The sequence below is a fragment of the Crocuta crocuta genome, unplaced genomic scaffold, assembly GCF_008692635.1.
Source record: "Crocuta crocuta isolate KB4526 unplaced genomic scaffold, BGI_CrCroc_1.0 scaffold170, whole genome shotgun sequence".
NCBI lineage: Eukaryota > Metazoa > Chordata > Mammalia > Carnivora > Hyaenidae > Crocuta > Crocuta crocuta.
In genome coordinates, this window is record NW_027527853.1 from 6,596,213 (window position 1) to 6,621,812 (window position 25,600).

General features: G+C 38.8%; 1 protein-coding gene and 1 pseudogene across 3 annotated transcripts in view; one reads left to right on the plus strand and one right to left on the minus strand.

Moving 5' to 3' along the window:
• The window catches only part of BTAF1 (B-TFIID TATA-box binding protein associated factor 1), a 102,434-nt gene extending 86,335 nt beyond the window's left edge, over positions 1-16,099 (minus strand). For 2 of the 3 annotated variants that reach the window (XM_077779897.1, XM_077779888.1), the window contains exons 1-2: positions 15,991-16,099; positions 1,373-1,496 (exon numbers count right to left, since the gene is read on the minus strand). In XM_077779897.1, the coding sequence (XP_077636023.1) occupies positions 1,373-1,496; positions 15,991-16,004 (138 nt within the window). In that variant the 5' untranslated portion in view covers positions 16,005-16,099. The remainder of the gene's footprint in view (positions 1-1,372; positions 1,497-15,990) is intronic. The other variant, XM_077779904.1, reaches the window with a different exon arrangement.
• Positions 7,009-9,504, plus strand: LOC144244705 (transmembrane protein 256 pseudogene; annotated as a pseudogene).
• Positions 16,100-25,600: the final 9,501 nt, after the last annotated feature.

Genomic DNA, 25,600 nt, shown 5'->3' on the forward strand with positions numbered 1-25,600 from the left:
GGACCTAAGTCAAGAAGACAATTCACCTGGAAGGCTGGAAACCTTTTCTCAGTTGAGCACAAATTAGTTTTACTCACTGTTTCCAGTTTCAGCTCATTCAGTCCTCAATCTCTTCCCTCGGGAGGAGAAGAAATGGGTATGCCTTTCTATCCCCCTACCTTGCACATGAGTATAATACTATATCATATGTATCCTTCTCCAGGAACACCTGAGTGGCTCAGTCAGTTAAGCGTCTTGACTCTTGATTTCCGCCCAATTCATGATCTTGTGGTTTGTGAGATCTAGCCCCACATTGGGCTCTGTGCTAATGGTGCAGTGCCTGCTTGGCATTCTCTCTCTCCCTCTCTCTGCCACTCCCCTGCTTATACACACTTTCTCAAAATAAATATACATTAAAAAAAAATTTTTTTTTAAATGCATCCTTCTCCATTCTGAGAACATGGAGCCTGTGAATGTCAAACCATTGTCTCTTTGTCACATATTGTTTAGAAAGTACTGATAATATCTAAGTGGGAAATATACTGGAAAAGACTGTCACTGTTGGGCCTCATGGTGGGGACTATACAGTACAGATTTGTATATTCAGAAGAGCTTAGAACTACTCATATGAATCAAGAAGGGACAGATGAGAATGAAAGGAACGGGTATGACTAGCAGGAAGAGAGTTATCTTGGGATTTCTAATGTATGGGCTATCATTTTCCTCCCCCACCCAAGCTCCCCAACAGACAAAGCACTCCTGTTTTTACTCTGCATGTTGGAGATTATTAAACACGTGGAATGTATTGCTTACTATCATACAGGCACACTTCTACGAGTCCACAAAGTACAATAAAAATACAGCCATTGCTTAGGGAAAGTATATGGGCTACGATTATGAAAACACTGATCCACCAAAGCAGAAAGCCTCTAGTTTCAAAACAGGTAATAACTAAAAATGTAATGACAACTCACTTCTCATATATTTCAATCATTTCCCATGAGTACTCAATCATCTGGAGACTGACAACTATAACTACTAGCTGTTAAAAACAAGTTAGACCACTAACAAACTAGATTAACAACTTAGTTCATTACCCAACTGGGTCAGATTCAAATTCATGCCACAAGCAAAAGGTTCTATGCTGTCAAATCCCATCGACAATTAAACCTAATGGGGAAAAAAAAACAAAAAAAGGCCAAAATATTTTAAATCTTGCGACAAAAAAGAAAGATGAAATTTAAAAAAATATTTGGAGAAATAGTAAGATATTTAATGAAATCCGAAGACCACAACTGTCACTAAAATAAGACAATTTCTATCGTTATATTCCTATCCACAGATAAATTTCTATAACTGCATTATACTAAATGAAAAAAAAAATGGTTCTTACTTTAGATAAAAGATTATTTAGTTCATGGGGATGAAGCTTTACCACTTCTCCAAGTTGCTGTGCAGCAGCTTTTCTTGTAACTGGAGTAGTGCCAGTATCCAGTAAGATAAAAAGACGGTCAAGCCTAAAATAACAAAAGATATAATGATTATTCTGAAATGTGTTTCCTCATAGGTTTAAGTTTTGAGTCAATAAATGTATTGAGCATTTACGAAAGAAGACCTATTCTAGGGCTGCAGGAGAATCTCTACTCTCAAGGAACGTGCAATTGGGGGTAGGGTGATTAGGAAGGCAAGTACACAAATAATTAGAATACAGGGTACAATAACATATATGCCAGAAAAGTAGTACAAAGTGCTTTGAGAAGTGGGAACAGAGGGAGCAAATACTATATATCCCCAACTGTGTAATACTGAAAAGGCTTCATAAAAGAAATGGTATATGAGATGGACCTTCATCACGAAGGTCTTGGTTTAAGAAAGTGATGGGACTAGAGCTCTGTTTTAGGAAGATTCATCTGGCAGCAGTATGAAGCATGAAATGTAATGGAAGAAAACTTTTAGAGAATTTTAGGCTGAAAGTGTAGACCTAAACTACCATCATGACAAGAAGCCTAGAAAGAAGTTGAGATACTGCACAGGTAAAACATACATGCTGTAATAAGAAATGTCAAGGAAATGAAAGTGTTCTCAGATACCGAATCTTAGAAAATTAAGAAGTCACTTTAAAAATGGGAACTAGTGGAGAAAATATTATGCAAAAAGATGACAAGCTTACTAGTAGCAGGGAAAGAATAGCTAGAAGAGACCAAAAAAAAATAGTTGGACTAGAGATCTGAAGTTCAGGAAAAATTGAGACTACAAGTTTATAGGTATATGGGGGTCATCTGTGCAGAAGTGACAAATACGGCAATAAATAAAATCTCCAAGGAAAGAGTTTCCAAAGGTATACAGCATACTGGCACAAATTCTAGAGTCACAACCCCACAGTTCAAACTCCAGTTCTGCAATTTAACCAATGACTAAAACTTGGAATATCACAATGCCTTATACGTGGAACAGGTGAGAAGTTTAACACTATGTTCTTATGGTTTGGGTATACTGGAAAATCCTAAGGTTTTAGCAAGGAGAAAGGCAAAGTCACAAGTAATTACCACTAGCTGTCCATCTATCATATACAGATCTAGCTCTTCTACCACACTAATCAGGCTCAATAAGGCAAAGTGAATGCCACATGTAATGAAAAGAGCTTCATACTTCATATAATGGAATAAATGGGTACTTTAAAAATATGCAGGATGGCAAAGTTAGATATAACTTTTGATATAACAGTTGATAAACTGTCCATTCCTACACTAGAAATTTAATGAATACATTTTCAAATTTTATCTAATGAAGAAGAGAAAGCAAGTAAGGTCCCAAAGCTAACCGTGAGCATTAAGCATCAATAAACTAGAGTGAAGCTTGTATTTTTCTTCTGGGGTTACAGGTATTCTTTCACAAAGAGCTTTAAAAAAAAAAAAAATCACACAGCAAAGCTCTGAAAGTCTTTTATAAGATATGGGGCACCTGGGTGGCTCAGTCAGTTGAGTGTCCAACTTCAGCTCAGGTCATGATCTCACAGTCCATGGGTTCGAGCCCAGTGTAGGGCTCTGTGCTGTCAGCTCAGAGCCTGGAGCCTGCTTCTGATTCTGTGTTTCCCTCTCTGCCCCTCCCCTGCTTGTGCTCTCACTCATGCTCGCTCGCGCGCTCTCTCTCTCTCTCTGCCTCTCAAAAATAAATAAACATTGGGGCGCCTGGGTGGCTTAGTCGGTTGAGCGTTCGACTTTCGCTTAGGTCATGATCTCGCAGTTCGTGGGTTCGAGCCCCGCATCGGGCTCTGTGCTGACTGCCAGCTCAGAGCCTGGAGCCTGTTTCAGAGTCTGTGACTCCTTCTCTCTCTGACCCTCTCCTGCTCATGCTGTCTCTCTCTCTCTCTCTCTCTCCCTCCTAGAAATAAATAAAACATTAAAAAAAATTGTTTTTAATAAATAAATAAACATTAAAAAATTTTTTTAAAGTCTTTTATAAGATAAACCTATAAGAGGCAAATGAAATGGGCTGGATTGTTCTTTTCTTTTCTCTGGTAGTATTTATCAAACTAGCCAGTCACTAATAAGCGCAAAATCATTCTAACTAGTAAGAAATAGAACTAAAATAGATCTTTATCAGTGTAGAACACTAGGGGTACTATGAAAAGTTTTCAACTGCTTCAGAACAAAACAGTAAGAGCTAAGGTTCAAATTTATAGTTAAGGGTATGTAGGTAAGAGAAATTTCAAGAAAAATGTGGAGGTAATAAAAGAGCCAGTGACATACAGAAAAACAGGGAAACAACACAGTTTTTGCTTCCAATATACTGAGAGGCACACAGAGTGATTATAAAGAAATTAATTTTTATAAGACACAAAAATTTACTATATACGCTATGCACAGACACAATACACCAGCTGACACAATTATTCTCCTTATTTTTCAAGGCTATCTCAATTCTTGCCTTTACCCATTCACTCATCAGGTTTTGCTGCAGGATTTGGTGAACAGTGACTCAGAAATAGTGAGACAGAATAATAGGAGGAAAAGAAATTCTGACAGCTGGTGTTATTAAGAAGTTCTAGGACTATCAGTCCCAAATCCCTTCCCCATAAAATGATTTCCCTCCCCCATCCCATACTAACTCTCAGAATGCCCCTTGAGTTATTTTCATCTTTAAATCAAGTTGTGATATTAACGTTCATGAAAATCATCTCTAAACCTCCAAAATAAACACTTGCATATTGCCATTACCATATGATTTTGTCAATTAAAAGTAATTTGCAAAAAGAAATTTCAAACATCTATGAACTTTCTGTAATTATGAAGACAAAAAAAGTCATTTTAAATATTCTATATTAAGGGGTGTCTGGCTAGCTTAGTTGGTAGAGCATGCAACTCTTGATCTCAGAATTGTGAGTTCAAGCCCCATGTTGGGCGTGGAGCCTACTGTGTAAAAAAAAAAAAAAAACTTCTCTGTATATTATATGGCAGGCAAAATTATCAATAATTAAGTTTTATTACAAAGAATGATTAGTCTTAGGTCAAATTTATGCTACTATAAGTAGACTTATATTTGTATATGCTGCAGGTCTTTTTTATAACAGTATTGGTCTCTTACATGTATACAGTTTGCGTAGATTCAAGACTTTCCTGTAGAAAACAGCAGTAAAATGGAAAACAAACTAGACTGAAAGTTAGGGACCTTTAGAAGTCCTACTTTTGTCACATGTTGGGAGGACTTAGGAAAGTTTATTTCACTTAACCTCTTATTTTGGAGGGTAAAACTAGCTAATTTAGGCATATTTTATAGTTTCACATCACTGTGGTTTTTTTCCCTTTTTTTCCTCCTCTGTAACATAGTATTTGTAATGTATCTGACATATCTGATGCCAAGTTCCTTACACTGAACTTCTGGAACAACTTCAACTACTTCATTAATTGCTTTCCATCATGGAGATTCTGCTTTTAATGACCAAAAGCAAAGCTGGCTGCAAAATGAACACTGTAAGGAAGTCACAAAGCTACCCTGTTTATAAATCCACATGTATAAAGTTAAAAGAAAAGGGACAGTTCGCAATGTTTTTCCCAATCATTTCCACTTTCCTCAAGCCATTACCATTCCTCATTCCTTAAAAAGGAATGGACTACTCCAATGAATAGATATCTAGGCTTTGAAACACAAACTATCTCAAGTTTTCTCCTCGCTACCTCTAAAGATTGCTCTTTACACTCATTCTCTCCCTTTCAAATGGAAAGACAGTCCTCACTTCTCTTCAAGGCTTACTGTCCCACTGTTGCCTTGATACCATCCCCTTCTAGCTTCATTAAATCATCCTTTCTCTAATACCTTAAATCCCTGCCTTATTAATCCATTCCCTTCTCTCTTTAAATATGCAAAACTGTGGGGGCACCTGGGTAGCTCAGTTGGTTAAGCAGCTGACTTTGGCTCAGGTCAAGATCTCACGGTTTGTGAGTTTGAGCCCCACATCAGGCTCTGTGCTGACAACTCAGAGCCTGGAGCCTGTTTCAGATTCTGTGTCTCCTCTGTCTGTCCCTTCCCTATTCATGCTCTGTCTGGCTCTCAAAAATAAATAAAATATAAAAAATAAACAAATATGCAAAAGTATGTCTCTAAAGAGAAAAAAAAAGCTTGCTCATCTTCTAGTATACTTTTTCTTTTTTCCTGCCAAGCATCATGAACAAGTGTTTAAAATCACTTCTTTTAGGGATGCTGGGTGGCTCAGTCAGTTAAGCATTTGGCTCTTGATTTTGGCTCAGGTCATGATTTCACGGTTGGTGAGATCAAAGCCCCACTTCAGGCTCTGCACTGACAGCATGGAACCTGCTTGGGACTCTCTCTCTGCCCTCCCCTGCTTGCGCGTGTGCACACGTGTGTGCTCAAAATCAGTAAATAAAACATTTTAAGAAATCACTTCTTTCCTCACTATACACAATTTAATCCTTATCAGTCAAGTTTCTATTCTTCTCTTCTACTGTAATAGCACACCTGATGGGTCACCAATGAACCTGTAAGCTCTAAATCCAATTTTTTTAAGTCCAATATTCTTGACTTTTCTAGAACATCTGACATCAGTAAGTACCCCATTTTTAAGGTATTTTTCTTCCTAAATTTTCACAACTTCATATTAACCTGTTCCTACCTGAATTCTCAATTTTTCCCCTGGTTTCCATAACTCTTACCACTCTCCCATATCCAATCCTTGGCTCCTCACCTCACCAGTTTCTCCCTTAGGAAACTAGGTTATTTGTTTAAACTATAACAAGGTACAAATAATCCCCAAATCTAGTCCATCTAGGAGCTCTAGTGCCACACTTCCAACTGCCTGGTGGGCATAACCCCACAGTAACATGATCTTATTGCTAGATTTACCTCCTAAAGTACTTTGATCAAATTACTACCTTACCCTAATGAACTGTCAATGGCTCACCTTTACCTATCAGATAGTAATCAAAATCAAAAAAGTATCTCCCAACATGGGCATTTTTGGTTTCCACAGTTTTGTCTATGTTGTTTCCTCCATTCGGAATGTCTTTTCTTGGTTCAGTTCTTGAGCAACCTACCATCCATCAAGATTTAAAATCCTTTATCCTTTTGAAACCATTTGAAGCTACTGTATTACAGAGGTGAACTCTTCTTCTGAAATCTACACGAATTCTCATCTTGAGTACCCATTTCGATATTTATTATGCTTTGATTTATGGCACCTCTTACATTTTCACATGATGTTTTACACTCCTTAGGCTTCACCTCCTTCAGTGATTCTTTTTATCCCTCACAATCCTCTGCATATTATTTGTAATGTTTTTGCTTAGTATTCAAATATTTGTTTAGTTGGGATTTACTAAAATTAAAATTATAAAGAAAAAGACAAGTTTCTTGGGGCCAAGTTTAGGTGCCATTTTTAAGCAAAAAAAGCATGTGCTAAAAAAAAGGGGGGGGCTATACTAGAATTTTTTGCTTCCTTTGAGAAACACCCTTAATCTGTAATACCTATACTCTGTGAAAACAAGTTATAAAAATAACAGAACTGATGCTAAGGGAATGTTTCAGTATGTGATGAGATCAGGACAGGAGTACGTCTGCATTCTGAAAATCAAAGCAGTTATGCCTGCTTCAAAACAGCAAGCTGAAAAAGACGATGAAATAGGTACTGTATTCCTTCAATGATCTCCACACTTTCTACCTTTCCTTTAGTTCCCTGCTACCCAGCTTCATTAGAACCACATTCGTGCCCAAAGACCTTCAACTCCTCTCTAACTAATGCTGATCCTGACTCAAAACCACACAGTTCCTCTAGCTTCTCCTTTCTGCAAAGCCTTTTACCCCAATGCCATGCCATGTAACCTCTGCTCTTCCAGCAGCCAAAAGTCCAGAGAGTAGTAGATTAGCTCACTCTCTCATTTAATCCAGGTCTATTTATTCTCACATCTTCCACCTCGGTGGCAGCCAACCTTGCCTCCCTGAATTAGAGGAATGGGGATAAAAGAATGCTTCCTTGGGTTTTTTGTTTGTTTTTGGAGTTCTCCTTTCCTCTATCCAAATCAGCAGAATAACACCACACAAAAGGAAGAACAAAGGGATGAGCAGACCACAATCTGACAAGAGCAAAGTCTAACCTGTTACCACAGGGTAGCCAGCTATGAGGTAAGCAGGGTAAGCATCAGGGTCAGGACCCAATGGAAAAGGCTGGTATAGTGAACTGGTAGGGGAAGGGAAAGGGGCATGAGACAGGGTCAGTACTATTTTGTAGGGCAGATAGGGCCCTGGGTGAGGGAGAGATGTGATGGAAGGTAGGTGATCAGAAGAGAAAGGAAGTTAAAAGAAGCAGTAATTGAGGAAACACAGTATTTACCACAATATTCTTTTTTTCAGAAAGAGAGAGAGAGAGCGCGTGAGCAAGAGTGCACTCAGGTGCAGGCAGAGAGAGAGAGGTGGGGGAAGGGGGGAGGGAGGGAGAAGTGGGGCTCCTGTTCACCAGATTTGGGACTCAAACTCACAAACTGTGAGATCATGGCCTAAGCCGAAGTCGATGCTTAACCAACTGAACACCCAGAAGCCCCACAATATTTCTTTTGGCTAAACCTCCTCTTGCAGAATAGCTAGTAGGGAAAAAAATGCCATTCTTCATTCTTTGAAGGATAGACAGATGGAAGAGAAAGAGGTAATAGATGTCAAGCTGTATGAAAGGTACCAAAGACTGGAAGAATAAATAAAACATAAGGCAATTATATTTGACAATACCTGCTGGTTAGGAATTTACTGATAAGAAAGCTGGCCCATTTTCAATTTGGATTTTAATTCAGAGAGAATTATACATGACATGATTCATGTTTTGTTTACCAACTTGTGACTGCAGGCAACTGCTCTAAGACTGCCTAGAAAACAGTAAAGAGTACATGGAAGTTTGTAGAGGTTATGCAGGCAGCTGCAACCTAACCCCTCTTCACTTCACTGTTTGCATTACGATAATTCATGAAGTAAAAATATAAAAAGATATGAAAAAAATCATAGGCATTTTGAACCATGTCCTAGGTTACTACTTTATCATTAATAATAAACGAGTATATGTTGGGGTGCCTGGGTGGCTCAGTTGGTTAAATCTGTGAGTTTGACCCCCAAGCAGACTCCAGACTGACAACTCAGAGCCTGGAGCCTGCTTCAGATTCTGTGTGTGTCTCTCTCTCTCTGACCCTCTACTACTTGCTCTCTGTCTCTTTCTCACACAAATAAACATTTTTTTAAAAAATTTTTAATAAATAAACAAGTATACGCTGTGTTTCCAACTCCTCGGTCATTTGAGGATTAAAGGGAAAAAAAAGTATGGGGGCACCTGGTTGTTCAGTCAGTAGAGTGTAGGGCATGCAACTCTTTTTTTTCTTCCCAATTCCAGAGGCTTTATTAAATGATTATGTCTTCATTATGTCTATTTGTTTGTTTCCTTAAGGGCATGACATTGAGCCCAACTCAATCTTTTTTAAAATTGTTTTTTGTTGCTGTTGTTGTTTTTTAATTTAAATCCAAGTTAGTTAACATGTAGTGTAATAATGATTTCCGGATTTGTAGAATTTCGTGATTCATCACTTACATATAACACCCAGTAAAGCATACAACTCTTGATCTCAGCATTGTGAGTTGGAACCCCACAGTGGAGGTAGAGACTACTTAAAAAAAAGGGGGGGGGGCAGTGACCTTCCACTGCCATGGCCAGGCGGGGGGGCTGCTTTCCGCCGTTTGGGTGCCTTGTCTGGAGCCACGGCCTTAAGCTTGGCCACCTACAGGGCACACAGCGCCCAGTTTCTGGATCCCTGTGGGAAGGAGCTCTTCAACAAGGCCAACAAACACCACTTCTTTCATGGCTTGGCTCTTTTAGGGGTGCCCCACTGCAGAAAGCCCCTCTGGGCTGGGCTAGCCTCTGGAACCACCTTATTCTGCACAAGCTTTTACTACCAGGCTCTGAGTGGAGACCCCAATGTCTAGGCTTTGGTCCCTATGGGAGGGAGCCTCTAAATCTTGGGCTGGCTTGCCTTGGCCCCTTGAGCTTCATTGTCTTTGATTGCTAGGTACTTAACTTTGAGAGTTGGAGCAGGGAGGGGATTAAAAGAGAAAGGCAAAAAAAAAAAAAAAAGATGGGAGGGTATAAAAATAAGTTTTTAAAAAAATTTTTTAATGTTTTATTTATTTCTAAGAGAGAGAGAGAACATGAGCAAGGGAGGGTCAGAGAGAGAGGAAGACACAGAATCTGAAGCAGGCTCCAGGCTCTGAGTTAGCTGTCAGCACAGAGCCTGACAAGGGGCTCAAACCCACGAACCATGAGATCATGACCTAAGCCAAAGTCGGCCACTTAACTGACGGAGCCACCCAGGCGCCCCTAAAAATAACTTCTTAAATCTACTTCCAACCTCAATGTTCTCAGAATTTAAATTTAATATCTTTAAAAAACAGTATAAGGTCAACTAGGAGAATACTTCACCTTAACTAAGAGAATAATCAGTCAGGTTTGTCCATTTTGTTATGCATTTTTACACTTAACAAAAGTGCAGTAAAATTTAAAACAAACTATTTGAATTTTTTACTTTTCTGTGTGACTTAAATAAGTAGATATCTTAATATGAACAGTGTATTATAAAGTCTCACATTGTTATTAAACAAGAAAGTTATGGTTAAGAGAAACAACTTCCAAGAAATTCTCTAGACTGCTGTTTTTAAATATATACCTTCTAGATCACATTGTGGATAATTTGAAACCATTTTAATGGTATATTCTTTGAAACAAGAAAAATTAGTTTAAGATACCACAGAGAAAACTGAGAATCAACATGAAGATGTGAAACCAAACCAAAGCCAGGTGCAAGGCCAGGTGCATGCCAGAATAAACTGCATTCCCTCACTACCACGCTAGAATATAAATTCCTTAAGTGAGGATTCCATTTTTGTTCTCTGCTGTATCTCTAACACCTAGAACATAGAAAGCATTCCATAAATACTCATTATGTAAATGCTGAAAAAGTACAACCAAACGGAGTTATTTTCTTTAGGATATTTTTTTCTAACGTCCATTCTTGATCCATCCATCAAGCTACAGTCTTTTACAAGACTTTAACTTAAAGATAAAATCTAGGTTCTTCAGAAGAAATACGTTCTTTTAAAAGTTCATACAAAATTGTGCACTTTAATGGCTAACACAGTGAATTTTACATTATGTGTATTTTATCACAATTTTTTTTATTTTTTTATTTTTTTTTTTATTTATTTCTAAGAGAGAGAGAGAGAGAGACAGTGTGAGCAGGGGAGGGTCAGACAGAGAGGGAGTTAGACTGAAACAGGCTTCAGGCTCTGAGCTGGCAGTCAGCACAGAGCCCGACGCGGGGCTCGAACCCAGGAACCGCGAGATCATGACCTAAGCGAAAGTCGGACGCTCAACCGACTTAAGCCACCCAGGCGCCCCTATTTTATCACAATTTAACAACAAAACCCTTTGTATATAAGTACTTTTGAGGAATAAACCAAAGAAACCATACAAATTGAAATGTAAATGCTTCTATATACCTGTTCTGCCTCTACTTGCTTTTTTGTCCCTAACTTCTTTATTAAAGTATGAAATATTTGACATACTACAATTTACAATAGTTCCTTCTGTCAATCCTACAATGAACTGAAACTAGCAGCAATGGAGGAACAGGACTAGCAAATACAAGAAACCTGTGCTGTCCTAGAAATCATGAATGTCATTTTAGCTTCTTCTCTATCAGTAGGAAGGATCCTCTGGAATTTCCCCCACATTAAGAAACTTCCGGGGCGGCTGGGTGGCTCAGTCGGTTAAGTGTCTGACTTCAGCTCAGGTCATGATGGCACAGTTCATGGGTTCAAGCCCCACGTCAGGCTCTGTGCTGAAAGCTCAGACTATTATTTTTTTGAAAAGCTAAGAAACTTCCTTTTATTTGGCAGAACAGGACTGTTGAAACATTTCTCTAAAGTATCACCAGTACAGAGAGAATTAACAAAACTGAGCAAAATTCTGATCAAATGTAGTAATTTGTTTCTTTTCTAAGAGGGTATGATCCCTTTTTTCCAGAAACTTTTCTAGATAGTGGACCATTTTCAAATGCAAAAATTTGTCACTTGAGATACAAATAATGCAGATTCTAATAATGCAGGCAAACCATAATTACTGTCTAGACATTTTAGACATGACCTTTATAGCTTAGATTACTAAGGCAAAATTCTCTAAATTATATTTTTAAACTTATATGACCAAGGGAGAACTATATTCATATTAGCTTGTCAAAGTACAATAGTCAGCTCAACCAACTGTGGCATAAACTGCCAAAGGTATGGTAAACAATCTTTAAAAAAAAATACTGTAGTAACCCGTGGAACTTAACACTCACAGATTCACCATTTTCGGTAATGAACAGAAGTCTTAACAATTCCTCTAAGGTTGCCTTTACTGTTGATGGCCCAACCAAGTGATAAATGTTACTGGGAGAAAGGTTCACAAGACAAAACAGCAGCATTCAAAAATTTAACAATTATTATTTCAGCTGTTTGAAAGCAACACTGAAAGCTGTGATGTATGTTAATGTCTTTTTGCTAAGGTTGGTTTTGTGGGAACAAGTAGCTCATGAATGAGCTTGGCTGACGTTCCAGTATTCACATCTTAAGGGCAACATTGTTCTCAACTCCTACATTAAGAGTCTAAAGGAAGGGATGCCTGACTAACTGAGCTGGAAGAGCATGCAACTCTTGACCTTGGGGTGTCAGAGTCATGAGTTCAAGCCCCAAGATGGGTATAGAGATTACTTAAATAAAAACTTTTAAGAAGTCTAAAAGAGTCATACATTTTTCAGTAATACTTCACTGCATTTTACAGAAAACTTCCAATACTACCATTGTATTTCCATTTTTAGAGTCTCAAAGCTGTTTATAAGACTTAACTCTCCCACAAATCAAGAGTTGACCATGTATTTGAAAATTTTGCCACAGTCTTACAATTTAGAGTACAGTAAAACGAAGACTCTATAAAACTATAAGTCGGGTCTAAAAAAAGTGATCACACAGGGTACAAGTACGATTGTATTATATCGAATTTGCATTATAAAAGGCCGCACTATCACAGATTTGCACTATATTATTAAACTTTTAAAAACAGTTCTGATACCATTATGTTTCTAAAATTATAATCCTGACCGGATATTCAAGGCTATAGTGAAAGTTTGTCTTCCTGGAGGAAAACTATAGCTAAACTACAAGGACTCAGTGAAAACACTGGAAATAATCTACTACAAACATAAACCATGGTAAAATCATGACAGCTATTAAAGCAAGAAACAAAATCACTCATTCATTTAAAAAAATGTATAGGGCACTTACTAGGAGCCAGGCACTCTGCTGGGAAAAAAAAGATCAGACATATTCCCTTCTCTGCAGAGAGCATATAAATCCAAGCAGGGAGGAGAATAATTAAACAACTACAGAAGATGATATTATGACTGACAGAAGCACACATTGGTGCAAGTAAATCAGATTAACTAAAACCAAAGAAAGCTTCCCAAACAAAGTGACATAGAAGTTTACACCCAAAATCTAAGGTTAGCCAGACTTGGGGTGGGAGGCTGGGAGGGTAGGAAAGAAATGTTCCAGAGAGAAAGAACGGGAGGTGAGAACACAGATTCAAAATGAAAACGAGAGAAGAGGAGAGAGACACAAGAGATGCAGAGAACCTGATAGAAGGTAAAGCTAAAAAGGTGAAATAGGAACCAGATTACAAAGAATCTATTTTGTACTTCATGCTAAGGCAAAAGAAGGCAACTCAAAGGTTTTAAGCAGAAAAATGACATTAAATTTGCATATTAGCAATAATATAGCTGAAGTGAAGAATAAATTAGAGGGGTGCCTGGGTAGCTCAACTGGTTAAGCTTTGACTTCGATTAAGGTCATGATCTCATGGTTCATGAAATCCAGCCCCACACCAGGTTCTGCACTGACAGCTTGGAGGCTGCTTGGGATTCACTCCCTCGCTCTCTCTCAAAAGTAAATAAATATATTTAAAAAGAAAAAAGGGAAAAAATTAGAAATGCCATAGGAGGCAGGAAGAGCAAGTGGCTGCCGTCACAGGTGTTTTGGATTAAATATGATGGTGGTACAGAGCAGGATTGGGGCAACTGGTATGGAAAGAAAGAAGACTGGCCAGAGAAAGATTAGAAAGCTAGATTAACAGGACTGGATTTGGGGACTGGTGGAATGGGGGGAGGAAGAGAGAGGGAGAAATCGTTTATCATTACCAGATTCCTGAACCTGGCAATCAGACGGAATGATGGTACCAACTAATCATTTCCCTTCTGTTGGAAATATCTACAAGGCCTTAAAAATATTAGAGTCTAGGGGCGCCTGGGTGGCTCAGTGGGTTAAGTGTCCGACTTCGGCTCAGGTCATGATCTCACGGTTCGTGGGTTTGAGCCCCGCATCGGGCTCTGTGCCGACAGCTAGCTCAGAGCCTGGAGCCTGCTTCGGATTCTGTGTCTCCCTCTCTCTCTGACCCTCCCCTGTTCATGTGTGCGCTCGCTCGCTCTCTCTCTCTCTCTCTCTGAAATAAAATATTTTAAAAAATCTTAAATATTACAGTCCAAAAAAATACTTTAGATTTGATTCTGGCAAATAGGATTTCTATCTCGTGAGCTATCTTCCACCTATTCTGTATAAAATGTTAAATAAATCTGTATTCTGCAAGCACACACCAACAGGGAAAAAAAGAAATTTCATTAGTAAAGAAACATGCTTAGTGCACAGAGAAGGCCAGAGTGAAGTTAAAGTTTGCTATTTAAAGTGAATCTGCAAATAAAAAAAGAACTAATAGTATCCCGAAAACACGGAAGGTGTCTCAAAAGTTTCTTCCTTGAATGATATTACCAAAATATACACAGGAGTAGCTTTTACATAAAACTAGGACAGGCTTTTTTTTTTAAGTAGAATTTAACAGAATTTTGGTAAAGAATCTACATTAAAAAAAAAGAGCACCATTCTTTTGAAATCCAAGATCAAGAACAAAGGACAGCAGCTTTCAAAACCCACTCATTCATTCTGAAAGGCAAGTGCTCTAAACTTCTGTAAATAGATTAGCACAGGCCAAGCAGATCGGTCTCTTTTTAAATACTTTCATTTTGTCTCTATAAAACTATATCCAATACTGTGAAGACGTAATCTGCTCTAAGAGTAATTTCAAGAGCTACTCATTCTCTTAAACATTGTATCACCTGATAAACAAATCTCATACCAAGTAGACGTATCTATATATTTATAATGTATATATTTACATGGGAGGTAACAAACTAGAAAATACACCTTCCAGTACTTGCAAAAATTTTAAATGCCATTTTATTCTTTCAAGGCAATTTTATATATCACAAAATAAGAATTTCCTCACATCGAATGGATTCAACTAATCTACGAAATAAAAATTAGATGCTCCGTACTACGAGACCCTAGCAACTCCCTTAAACCAACTCCCATGGACTTCTCCCACACACGACTTCATCAGTTATCGGGGGAGTCTGTGAGGGATGGGTTATTCTCTTCACTCACAAAACAGACAGAGCTTGAGCACCTAGGCTGTCAAGGCATGTGCTCAATTAACTGTGGAAAAAATGAATGAAAACTACCTGTTTTCTGAACTATCCTTGCTTCCTTTGGCCTAAGTGGTAGAAAGACGCAGTTCTCACGAAAACTTTATCAACTCCAGTGAACGTGGTGATTCCTGACTACCACCACAGGGCCTATCCCCTACTTACACTTCCAAAACCAAACCTCTAACAAAAAGTTTTCCCACCTTCTATATTGAAGGAGACGATTTTCCTCCCAGAGCCTTATATCTTATGGCATTTCCGTAGTTTTCCTAGTCTTTCCTGTTGATAGGCAACATTATTTTAAAATAAGTGAAGGTCTGTGATAACTTTCACCCCTTAGTAAGAAAGACGGTGCTAACAGAACTTGCCAAAGATCACTTACGACTGAAGGTCTGCTGTTAAACAAAAGAATTCTACGGTTAAAAAAAAAAAAAAAGTCTTCAGGAAAGAACACATCCCTAAAGCCATAAATAATTTCTAACATAATCAGAAGTTCATTTAGACAACAGTAATTCAAATCTCCTAGACCTCGACAGTTATTACCAAGTTTTCCCATGAAATGGAGGCTAGGCGTCTGCCTTAGAACACTGAGAGGTGGTAACTGGCTCTAGAACTGAAAGAGGGAAGAGAAACCAGAGAAGAGAAGCATGGTGAGGAAAGGCAAACACTAGCTCTAACGTGGCACGGGGTCTATTCAACAACAAAAAAGACATTTTGAACCGATTTACGAGGAGTAACTCGAGCCCAAACCCTCGCCCACGGAGGGGCGAACTCCGAAGTCTGTGGAAGAAGGCGCCGGAGCCCAGTGACAATGGGAACCGACCCTGTCTGAGCGGGGGCACTGAGAGAAGACCGTGCCTCCCCTGGGCCACCTTCCCGTCCGCTCGTCAGGGGCGAGACCCACCTGGAGACCGCCATGGCCGGGCGCCGGCGGTTCGGAGCTCCCCGCGAGCTACGCGCCGCGCCGCCGAAGCGCTAGTTTCCAGAGAGCAGAGCGGCGCAGGCCCAGGCCGCGGGCANCTGCCCCGCCGCCTGCCCGAACTCGTCCCCGCCGCGGCCGGGGAGCAAGGGTCTGAGGCGGCGGCGCAGGCGGCAGTCCTCCGACCCGCACGACTTCAAACCAGGGGCCCCCAGCCCCGCTCTTTGCTGACGCAGGCGTCGGCACGCCGGACTGAGCGTCAGCGCGCCGGAAGTGACGTCAGCTCACCGCCAGGGCCTCTGCTTCGCGGGTGAGGCCGGAGAGTGTGAGCACTTTCTGCTGGGTGGCGTGCGCTTACGATAAAATGTTCGTGGTCATCTGTTTGTCGTTAACAGGCAGGAAAGATAAATAAGGGTCCCCTTATTTCCTAGAGAAGGGGAAAACGGCGATTAGATAAGGTTCTGGTTCAAAAACTTGGGTTTCTAATTCGTTACTGCCCTGACCCTCATCCCAGCAGACTGCTAGAGAAAGCAGGATCCTAACAACGTTAGGATGCTCTACTTCAGGTGGCGATGCCAGTGGGAGGGGTGAAAGCAATAAAGATCTGCCATGGCACTTAGGACACGACTCCAGTGTTTGCCATATTTGCCCCAGGTTCTGCATAGCTATTGTAGGGAAGGGCTTCCGCCAACCATTTTGCCAGACCAAGTTTGATTTCTTACGTGTTTATGTTGCAGGTTTCACCAGAGGTGAAAATTCCCAGCCCCCCCCCTTTTTTTTTTTCTAACATGGTTATTCAGTCGCTTAATTCGTTTTGATTTTAAACATTCTTTTGTCACTTAGTGCAGGTCCTTACCACCTTAAACTTGATTTTTATGATAGTGGTCAAAGTATTTCTCCAGCTTCTTCAGTCGAGCCCATCTTAGAGGCCACAAACAGATAAGTATTTAAAAACACTGCTTTTGGGGCGCCTGGGTGGCTCAGTCGGTTAAGCGTCCGACTTTGGCTCAGGCCATGATCTCATGGTTTGTGGGTTTGAGCCCCGCGTCGGGCTCTGTGCTGACAGCTAGCTCAGAGCCTGGAGCCTGTTTCAAATTCTGTATCTCTCTCTCTGACCCTCCCCTGTTCATGCTTTCTCTCTCTCTCTGACAGAAATAAACAAAACATTTAAAAATTTTTTTAAATAAAAACACTGCTTTACCATGTCACTCTGCATATAAAACTTGTCCATTGGCTTCTCTTTACCTGAAGAGTCTATGTAAAATGAAGCTAGTGTAGAAGGTCATGGAAATAAAATGAGGTCATGTATCTGGGAGAGCTCACAAGAAATTTGTTGTAAACCACAAATTAGTAAATTAAGGGAAATGAAACTAACTTAAGTACCTGCTATGAAGTAGGCATTTGGCATGCATTATTTCATATAATTCCTAGGCCAATCCTGTAAAGTAAGTTTTAATCTTCAATTTAGAGGTGAGGAAACTAGAAAGTTTAAATAATTTGCCCAAGATCTAAGCTAGTAATATTTACTGTTCATTAATTCAACAAATATTTATTTGGCACCTGCTGTGTGTCACACACTTCACTCAGCACTGTTTGTACTGTTAGATAACATCTGATTAAGCTGATGTTCAAGTATCTTCACATTTCCTAGTCTTTTCACACCCACCTTCTCTATGTAGTTCCCACCACTGAAAATAACAAGGTACCTATATAACTGATTATGTACTACATTCATTTATTCAGCTGAAATTAAGTACCTACCACTTACCTCTCCTAGAGATTGGAGCTTCAAAAGGAACCAAAACAGACAGGGTGCCCACTGTGGTTGAACTTATACCCTAATGGAAAGAAAAAGAGTAAACAGATAAATAATAAAACATGTTTGTATCCGTGTAAAATAGAATGATGAGATAAATGGGTGATTAGACTCTAGACTGGGTAATTAGGGAAAAACCAAGGAGGCACTTAACCTGGCAGGTGGGAGACACCTGTGTGAAGATCTGGGGAGTCTTTCAGGTAGAGGATGCACCTAGTGTAAAAGCCAAAGAGAAATCTGTGTGGGAGACCTACTGGGAGAGATAGAAAGGGGCCGTTGTAAGGAATTTGGATTTTACTCTAGATGGGGTAGAAAGTTATAGGAGAGTTTTAACATGTGAATAAAATTATCTGATACACATTTTTAAAATATTACTCTTTAATATCCAAGAGGTGAGTAGACATATAGTTCTAAATGACATTTAGAAGAGAGGAAATGACTAATATGGCTTTGTAAGGGATGGTGTAATAATCAAATATATTGATGTCAGACTGACTTGATCTTATTTTTTTAATATTTTTTTAATTTATTTCTAGGAGAGAGAGAGAGAGACAGCGTGAGCAGGGGAGGGTCAGAGAGAGAGGGAGACACAGACTCTGAAACAGGCTCCAGGCTCTGAGCTGGCAGTCAGCACAGAGCCCGACGCAGGGCTCGAACCCACAAACTGAGAGATCATGACCTAAGCGAAAGTTGGACGCTTAACTGACTAAGCCACCCAGGCGCCCCGGGACTGACTTGATTTTAAATCTTTCTTCACCACACTTAACAGCTGTGTGTCCAGGGGAGTTGCATAACCTTTCTAAGCTTCAATTCTTTCATCTGTGAAATGGGGATAATAATAGAACCTCATAGGTGGTAGTGAGGATTAAATGAGATAATGAATAAAATGCATTTACCCAAGTGACTGCCACTGTAAGCACACAAAAATATTAACAACATCAATTATTCTTTTTGTTAACTATGTGACCTTGAGCAAGAGACTTAACTTCTGTATCTCAATGTCCTCATCTGTGACATGATCATTATACTGATCCACAACACATGTCTCAAATCCCTGACACATGGTTTTCTGAATTTAAAGGTTTTTTTTAAGATTTAGATTTAGATTTCAGGTTCTGATTGGATTGAGTAATCCAATGCATATACCTTGTATTATGTCACAACCCAAAAGCTCAAAGGGCAGCACCCTATAATCAAATACATTTATAATCTGCAGCAAAATGTATAAATAACCATACTAACAGGAATAAATCAAAGACTGTAAATAGCTCTACGCCAGGTGAGGTCAGGTTCTGCTGCCAAATGAATTTTTTAAAGTATGGATTTTAGACCCTTTTCAGTTTCAGAATTGTAAATAATGGATTATGAATCTATACTCTGTAAAGTTATGGTAAGGATTAAATAAGTGATACATGATAAACTTTAAAAATACCAAGTGCTAAATAAATATTAGCTATTATTTTTTACCACCAGAAAGGTGGTTTCAAAAATCAATGGAAAAAGAACTATTGAACAAAGAATGTTGGAAAATTGGCTCTTCATGTGCAGGGAGAAATCAAATCCCTGCTTCATACCATATCCCAAGAGAAATCTCAGATGGATTAAAGTTCTAAAAGTGAAAAAGCTTTTCTACTAAAAGTAGAAAAAGTTCTATTCCAGGAGTGTCTGGCTGGCTCAGTCAGTAGAGCATGTGACTCTTGATCTTGGGGTTGTAAGTTCAAGCCCCAGGTTGTGTGTAGAGCTTACTTTAATAAAATAAAATAAGGGTGCCTGGGTTGTTCAGTCAGTTAAGCGTCCAATTCTGTTTTGGCTCAGGTCATGATCTCATGGTTCATGAGTTCAAGCCCCATGTCAGGCTCTGCACTGACAATGCGGAACCTGCTGGGATTCTCTTTCTCCCTCTTTCTATGCTCCTCCCCTGCTCGTATGCTGTCTCTCTCTCTCTCTCTCTCTCTCAAAATAAATGGATAAACTTTAAAATTTTTCAATTTCAAGGGGCACCTGGGTGGCTCAGTCGGTTAAGCTTCTGACTTCGGCTCAGGTCATGAACTCACAGTTCATGAGTTCAAGCCTCGCGTCAGGCTCTGTGCTGACAGCCAGCTCAGAGCCTGGAGCCTGCTTCAGATTCTGTGTCTCCCTCTCTCTCTGACCTTCCCCTGCTCGCTCTCGTTCTCGCTCTTGCTCTCTCACTCTCTCTCTCTCTCTCAGAAACCAATAAAAAACATAAAATTTTTTTTTTCGATTTCAAGATCCTCAGCCTCCATGTCCATGTTTTCCTCCACCTGTTTATCTTAACCATAGGCATGGGTATGGACCTATGGTTGGGATACTACTCTGGGTCTCCTTTTATACCCCCTTTCACAATTGCCCTTCTCCCACTTGACTAAAGAAAGGCATAGTTATCATCCATTTCAAATCTCATTTGAGATTCTATATAATAACATTTAATACATGTACATTTTTATATTTTTTATTTATTTTCATTATTTTTAGTTTTTTCCACCATAACCAATATGGGGACTGAACTTAACACCCTGAGATCAAGAGTCACATGCTCTACAGTATGAGCCAGCCAGGCACCCCTATATTTTTATTTTAAAATTTTAAGCATGAGGCAACACTCTAACTGTACTCCTAATAACTTTGATGTGAAAGTCTAGATAATTTAACCAGATACTCTATACTTTTATGTTCATATCAAACTCCCTTTGATCACATGAGAAGGGAGGATAAAGTTAGTGGATGTATCATTCCACTATCTTCTCAGCATTCCCTGCAGTTATTGTAGCCACGTGACATAGTTCTGGCCAATGAGATAGAAGTCTGCTAAGAATTCGTGGGAAGATTTTTTCTTTCTTGAGACAAACACTACCTCTTACTCCTTGGTTTTCGTGGATGTATGATGCCTTGAGGTGAAGCAGCCGTCATTCCAGCTCTCTCAGAAAAGGTTGTCTCAGGAGAAGTTGACTCTATTCTCATGCTCTGGGTGGTCTAAGGATAATTCCATCCCCATTGCCAATGGTTAGTCTAGTTATGAGTGTGTGAGGCTAATTCTGCACTAATTTGTTGACCTAATTTGTTGTGAAGTTTGTTGTCAGCTTCTAAGAAAGTCCTTTCCTGCTTTTAAAAAAGAGACTCATGGAAACCAATCTTCCTCCTACCCCACCCTGTCCCCTTTCCTTGTGTATTTTGCTTTCATAATATACAAGTGTTATGGTCTAGTGAGTTCAAGTTTACCTATTCTTTCCTCAGTGGTAAATGTGATAAGAGGTGCATTAAGAAACCCTCTCCTATCCCAAGATCAAATATTCTTCAATATAATTTCCTGATAGTTTTATAATTCTGTTTTTCTTTTCTTTTTATTTAAAAACATTTTTGTTTATTTATTTTGAGAGAGAGAGACAGAGAGCATTAGCAGGGGAAGGACAGAGAGAGAGGGAGAGACAGAATCCACACCATCAGTGCAGAGCTCAATGTGGGGCTCAAACTCAGAAACCGCGAGATCATGACCTGAGTGGAAACCAAGAGCCGGATGCTTAACAACTGAGACACCCAGGTGCCCTTGAAATTGAAATTTTAAAAAAATCTTCGTAGGCCTATACATTTCTTGAAAAGTTGTTAGGTATCCTCAGCGGCACATATACTCTAGTTTAAAGACCACTGGTCTAGGGAAATGCTCTTGTACACAAGGTCTCTACATGGGTGTTTACTACATCATTGTTTATCATCTAGAAAACCTGGAAATGATTTCAGTATGCATCAGTAGAGTGATGGATAAATTAAATGTAATGTAGCCATACAGTGGCATACTAACAGCAGCAATTAAAGTGAATTAACTAGATCTACATATGCCAATATGGATGAAGCTTGGGTGCCTGGGTTGCTCAGTCAGTTAAGCGTTTGACTCTTGATCTTGGCTCAAGTGATGATTTCAGTTTGTGAGATTGAGCCCCATGTTGGGCTCTGCTCTGACAGCGCGGAGTCCGCTTGGGATTCTCTCCCTCTCTCTCTGCTCCCCTGCTCTCTCTCTCAAAAATAGATAAATAAACATAAAAAAATAGATGAAGCTCAAAACCATAAGTTAAAAAAAAAGCAAGATACAGAACAATATGTACAATAGCATAAAATTTCTATAAATTCCAAAAACTATACTTACACAGCAATACTATTTATATTTTTAATTATGAATTATTTTAAACATACAGAAAAATATAGAGAATAAAATCCACCCAGGTTTAACATTAATGTTAATATTTTATTAGTGTTAATTATTTTATTAGTTATTATTTTATTAACACTATTTTATTAGTGTTAATATTTTACCATATTTGCTTCAGATAAGTTTTCAAGAAATCAAAGATGTAATCAAGGTCTTATACTCCTCTCTAATCCCATTCTCAGGGCACCTGGGTGGCTCAGTCAGTTGAGCTCTGACTTTGGCTCAGACCATGATCTCACAGTTCACGGATTCAAGCCCCGCATCTGGCTCTGTGCTGACAGCTAGGTCAGAGCCTGGAGCCTGTTTCAAATTCTGTATCTCCCTCTCTCTCTGACCCTCCCCTGCTCACGCTGCCTCACTCTCTCTCTCAGAAATAAATAAAACATTAAAAAAAATTTTTTAAATAATAATCCCATTCTCCTCACTACCTTCCCAAAAAGAACTGTTAGGGAGTTTGTGTGTATACTTCCTGTCCATGTTTTTATCATTTTGTTTTACATATGTGTATCTGTAAGCAATAAAAAGTACCATTTATAGGCTCATTTATAATTAACCAATTAATTAACACTATGTTTCTAAGATCTAGTCCATTATATGAAAAGCCATAATTTATTCATTGCTCTACTGATTGATACTTAGGTTTTTCTGATTTTGAATTATTATAAAGAAAGTGCAGTGACTATATTTGACATCATCTTTACATATATGTGCATAAACAAAGAGTTATTTCAAGTGGATTGAAAGAATACACCCAACTTATGATAAAAATGCTGGTTATCCTGGCTGGGCATAGGGTAGGAAGAAAATGGAATTTGATAGGGATAATGAAAATATAAGAGTTATGTAATATTTTTTCTTTCAAAAGTTAATGGAACACATATATATTACAAGACATTAATATGTTAATTCTTAATTGTAAAGACTATAATTTTTAATTGCTTTCTTCTATTTTTTACATTTATTATAAAATATTTTGGGCACCTGGGTGGCTCAGTCAATTAAGCATCCGACTTTGGCTCAGGTCATGATCTCATGGTCTATGAGTTCAAGCCCTTCATCAGGCTCTGTGCTGACAGCTCAGAACCTGGAGCCTACTTCAGATTCTGTGTCTCCCTCTCTCTCTGCCCCTCTCCAGCTTGCACTCTATCTCTCTTTCTCTCAAAAATAAATAAACATTAAAAACTAAAATAAAATTAAAATATTTCAAAAGTACAAAAATGTTGAAAAAACTATGCAGTGAGCACCCATATACCTACCACCTGGATTCTACAATTAATATTTTACCATATTTCCTTTATAACATAACTATCTACTACTCACTTTTCTCTATTCATACCATCCAGATTTTTTATACATTTAAAAACAAGTTGCTAGCATCAATACACTTTATCCCTAAACACTTGACATAGATATCATTAACTTAGGTGGAATGATTGTTTATAGGTTTGGCTTCTTTTTTAGGTAAAAGTGACATACAATAAAATATATGTATCTTACATGTTACCTAAACCTCTACCAAAATATAATATGCTGCCCTAAAAATATACAATCCCTAGAAAGTTCCTTTATATTGATTCCTGGCTAATATAAGCCACCATTCATACCCCAGAGGCAGCTCTGTTCTGATTTTTTCCCCACCATTAATTAGCTTGCTCTAGAACTTTGTATAGATGCAATCATACATTTTGTGTGTCTTTTGTTGTCTGGCTTCATTTGATCAACACTATGGTTTTGAGATTAATCTCAAATTGTTGCATGCTATAGCAGTTCATTCCTTTTTATTGCTGAGTAATGAACAGCTTTTTATTACAATTTGTTTATCCACTCACTTGTTGATAGATAATTAGTTTGTTTCCCCTTTGAGTCTATTACAATGAATAAAGTGCTATGAAAGTTCTTTTACCTGACTTTTTGTGCTCATATGTTTTCATTTACTTTGGGTAGATATCTAGAAGTAGGATGGCTGGATCATAAAGTATTTAACTTTATAAGAAAGTGTCAAACAGTTTTTTAATGTGATTATACCACTCTATACTCTCAACGTGTGAGAGTTCCAGCAATCAATTTTTTGCCTTGAACGCTGTACTAGGTACAAAGAACTAAAAAAATATCCTTGTCTAAAAAAGTTACAATATAATTTGCGAGATTAGGCAAATACAGATAAAACAAAGAAAATTTGAATATTGAACTATGCAAAGGTGATTTTACATACAGAAAGAATTATGTGGTCTTTATTGCTGGCTCAGTTGATAGAGTGTGCAAGTCTTGATCCCAGGGTCATGAGTTCAAAGCTCCATATTGGGTGCAGAAATTATTTTAAAAAGGAAAGAAAAAGGGGTGCCTGGGTGGCTCAGTGGGTTGGGCGTCCAACTTCTGCTGAGGTCATGATCTTGTGGGTTCCTGAGTTGGAGCCCCGTGTCGACTTTGTGCTGACAGCCTGGAGCCTGCTTCAGATTCTGTGTCTCCCTCTCTCTCTCTGTTCCTCTCCCACTCACACTCTGTCTCTCTCTCAAAAATAAGGATTAACAAAAAAATTTTAAGGGAAAGAAAAAAATACCAAAAGGCAGGAGGCCTAGTCACCTCAGAAGTTTATTGAGTCAGGCGCTGCAGCTGACCTCTAGGAGAAGGCAAGGAGATACTGCATAGACTGTTCCTTATGGTAATGCATTTCCTTCATCTAATTCACAGGGCAGGGCTAAGCAGCTGATCACTGAAATTATCAAGAAATGCATCCCATTCTAAATCGTTAGGTAGTCTAGTATGAATCCAAACAGCCCTGTTGGATCGTTGATGCAGACAAGATCATTTTTAAAAAATCAATATTTCTTGTTTTCTTACATATGTCACATCATATTTTAAACAGTGACTTTCCTTGGGCTACATCAAAATTTAAAACTTTTGTGCATCAAGGGACACTATCAACAGAGAGGCAACCTATAGAATGGGAGAAAATACTGTAAATCCTATAGCCATACGCGGTTAATATCTAGGGGTGCCCACCTGTCTCAGTTGGTGGAGCATGTAACTCAGTTGGCATTGTGGGTTTGAGCACCATGTTGGGTAGAGAGATTACTTAAAATCTTTAAAAATGTTTTGAAAAAGAGGTTAATATCTAGATATATAAAGAACTCCTACAACTCAACAACAACAACAAAAACAACCTGATTAAAAAATAGGCAAAGGATTTTAACAGGTTCAGGTTCTACTGAGGTCATGATCTCCCGGTTCATGGATTCAAGCTCCTCATCCGGCTCATTGCTGACAGCAGGGAGTCTGCTTGGGACTCTCTCCATCGGCCCCTCCACTCCTCTCTGTCTCTCTCTTTCTCAAAAATAAATAAACTTAAAAAAAAAAACCACAATGAGATATCAATCCACACCCAACAGGACGGCCAGTATAAAAACAAAAACAAGCAAGCAAACAAGCAATAAATAACAAGTACTGGCAAGTATTTGGAGAAATTGAAACACGTGTGCACTGTTGCAGGGGATGTAAAATGGTGCACCCATTATGGGAAACAGTATGGAGTTTCCTCAAAAAATTAAAAATAAAATTTGTTT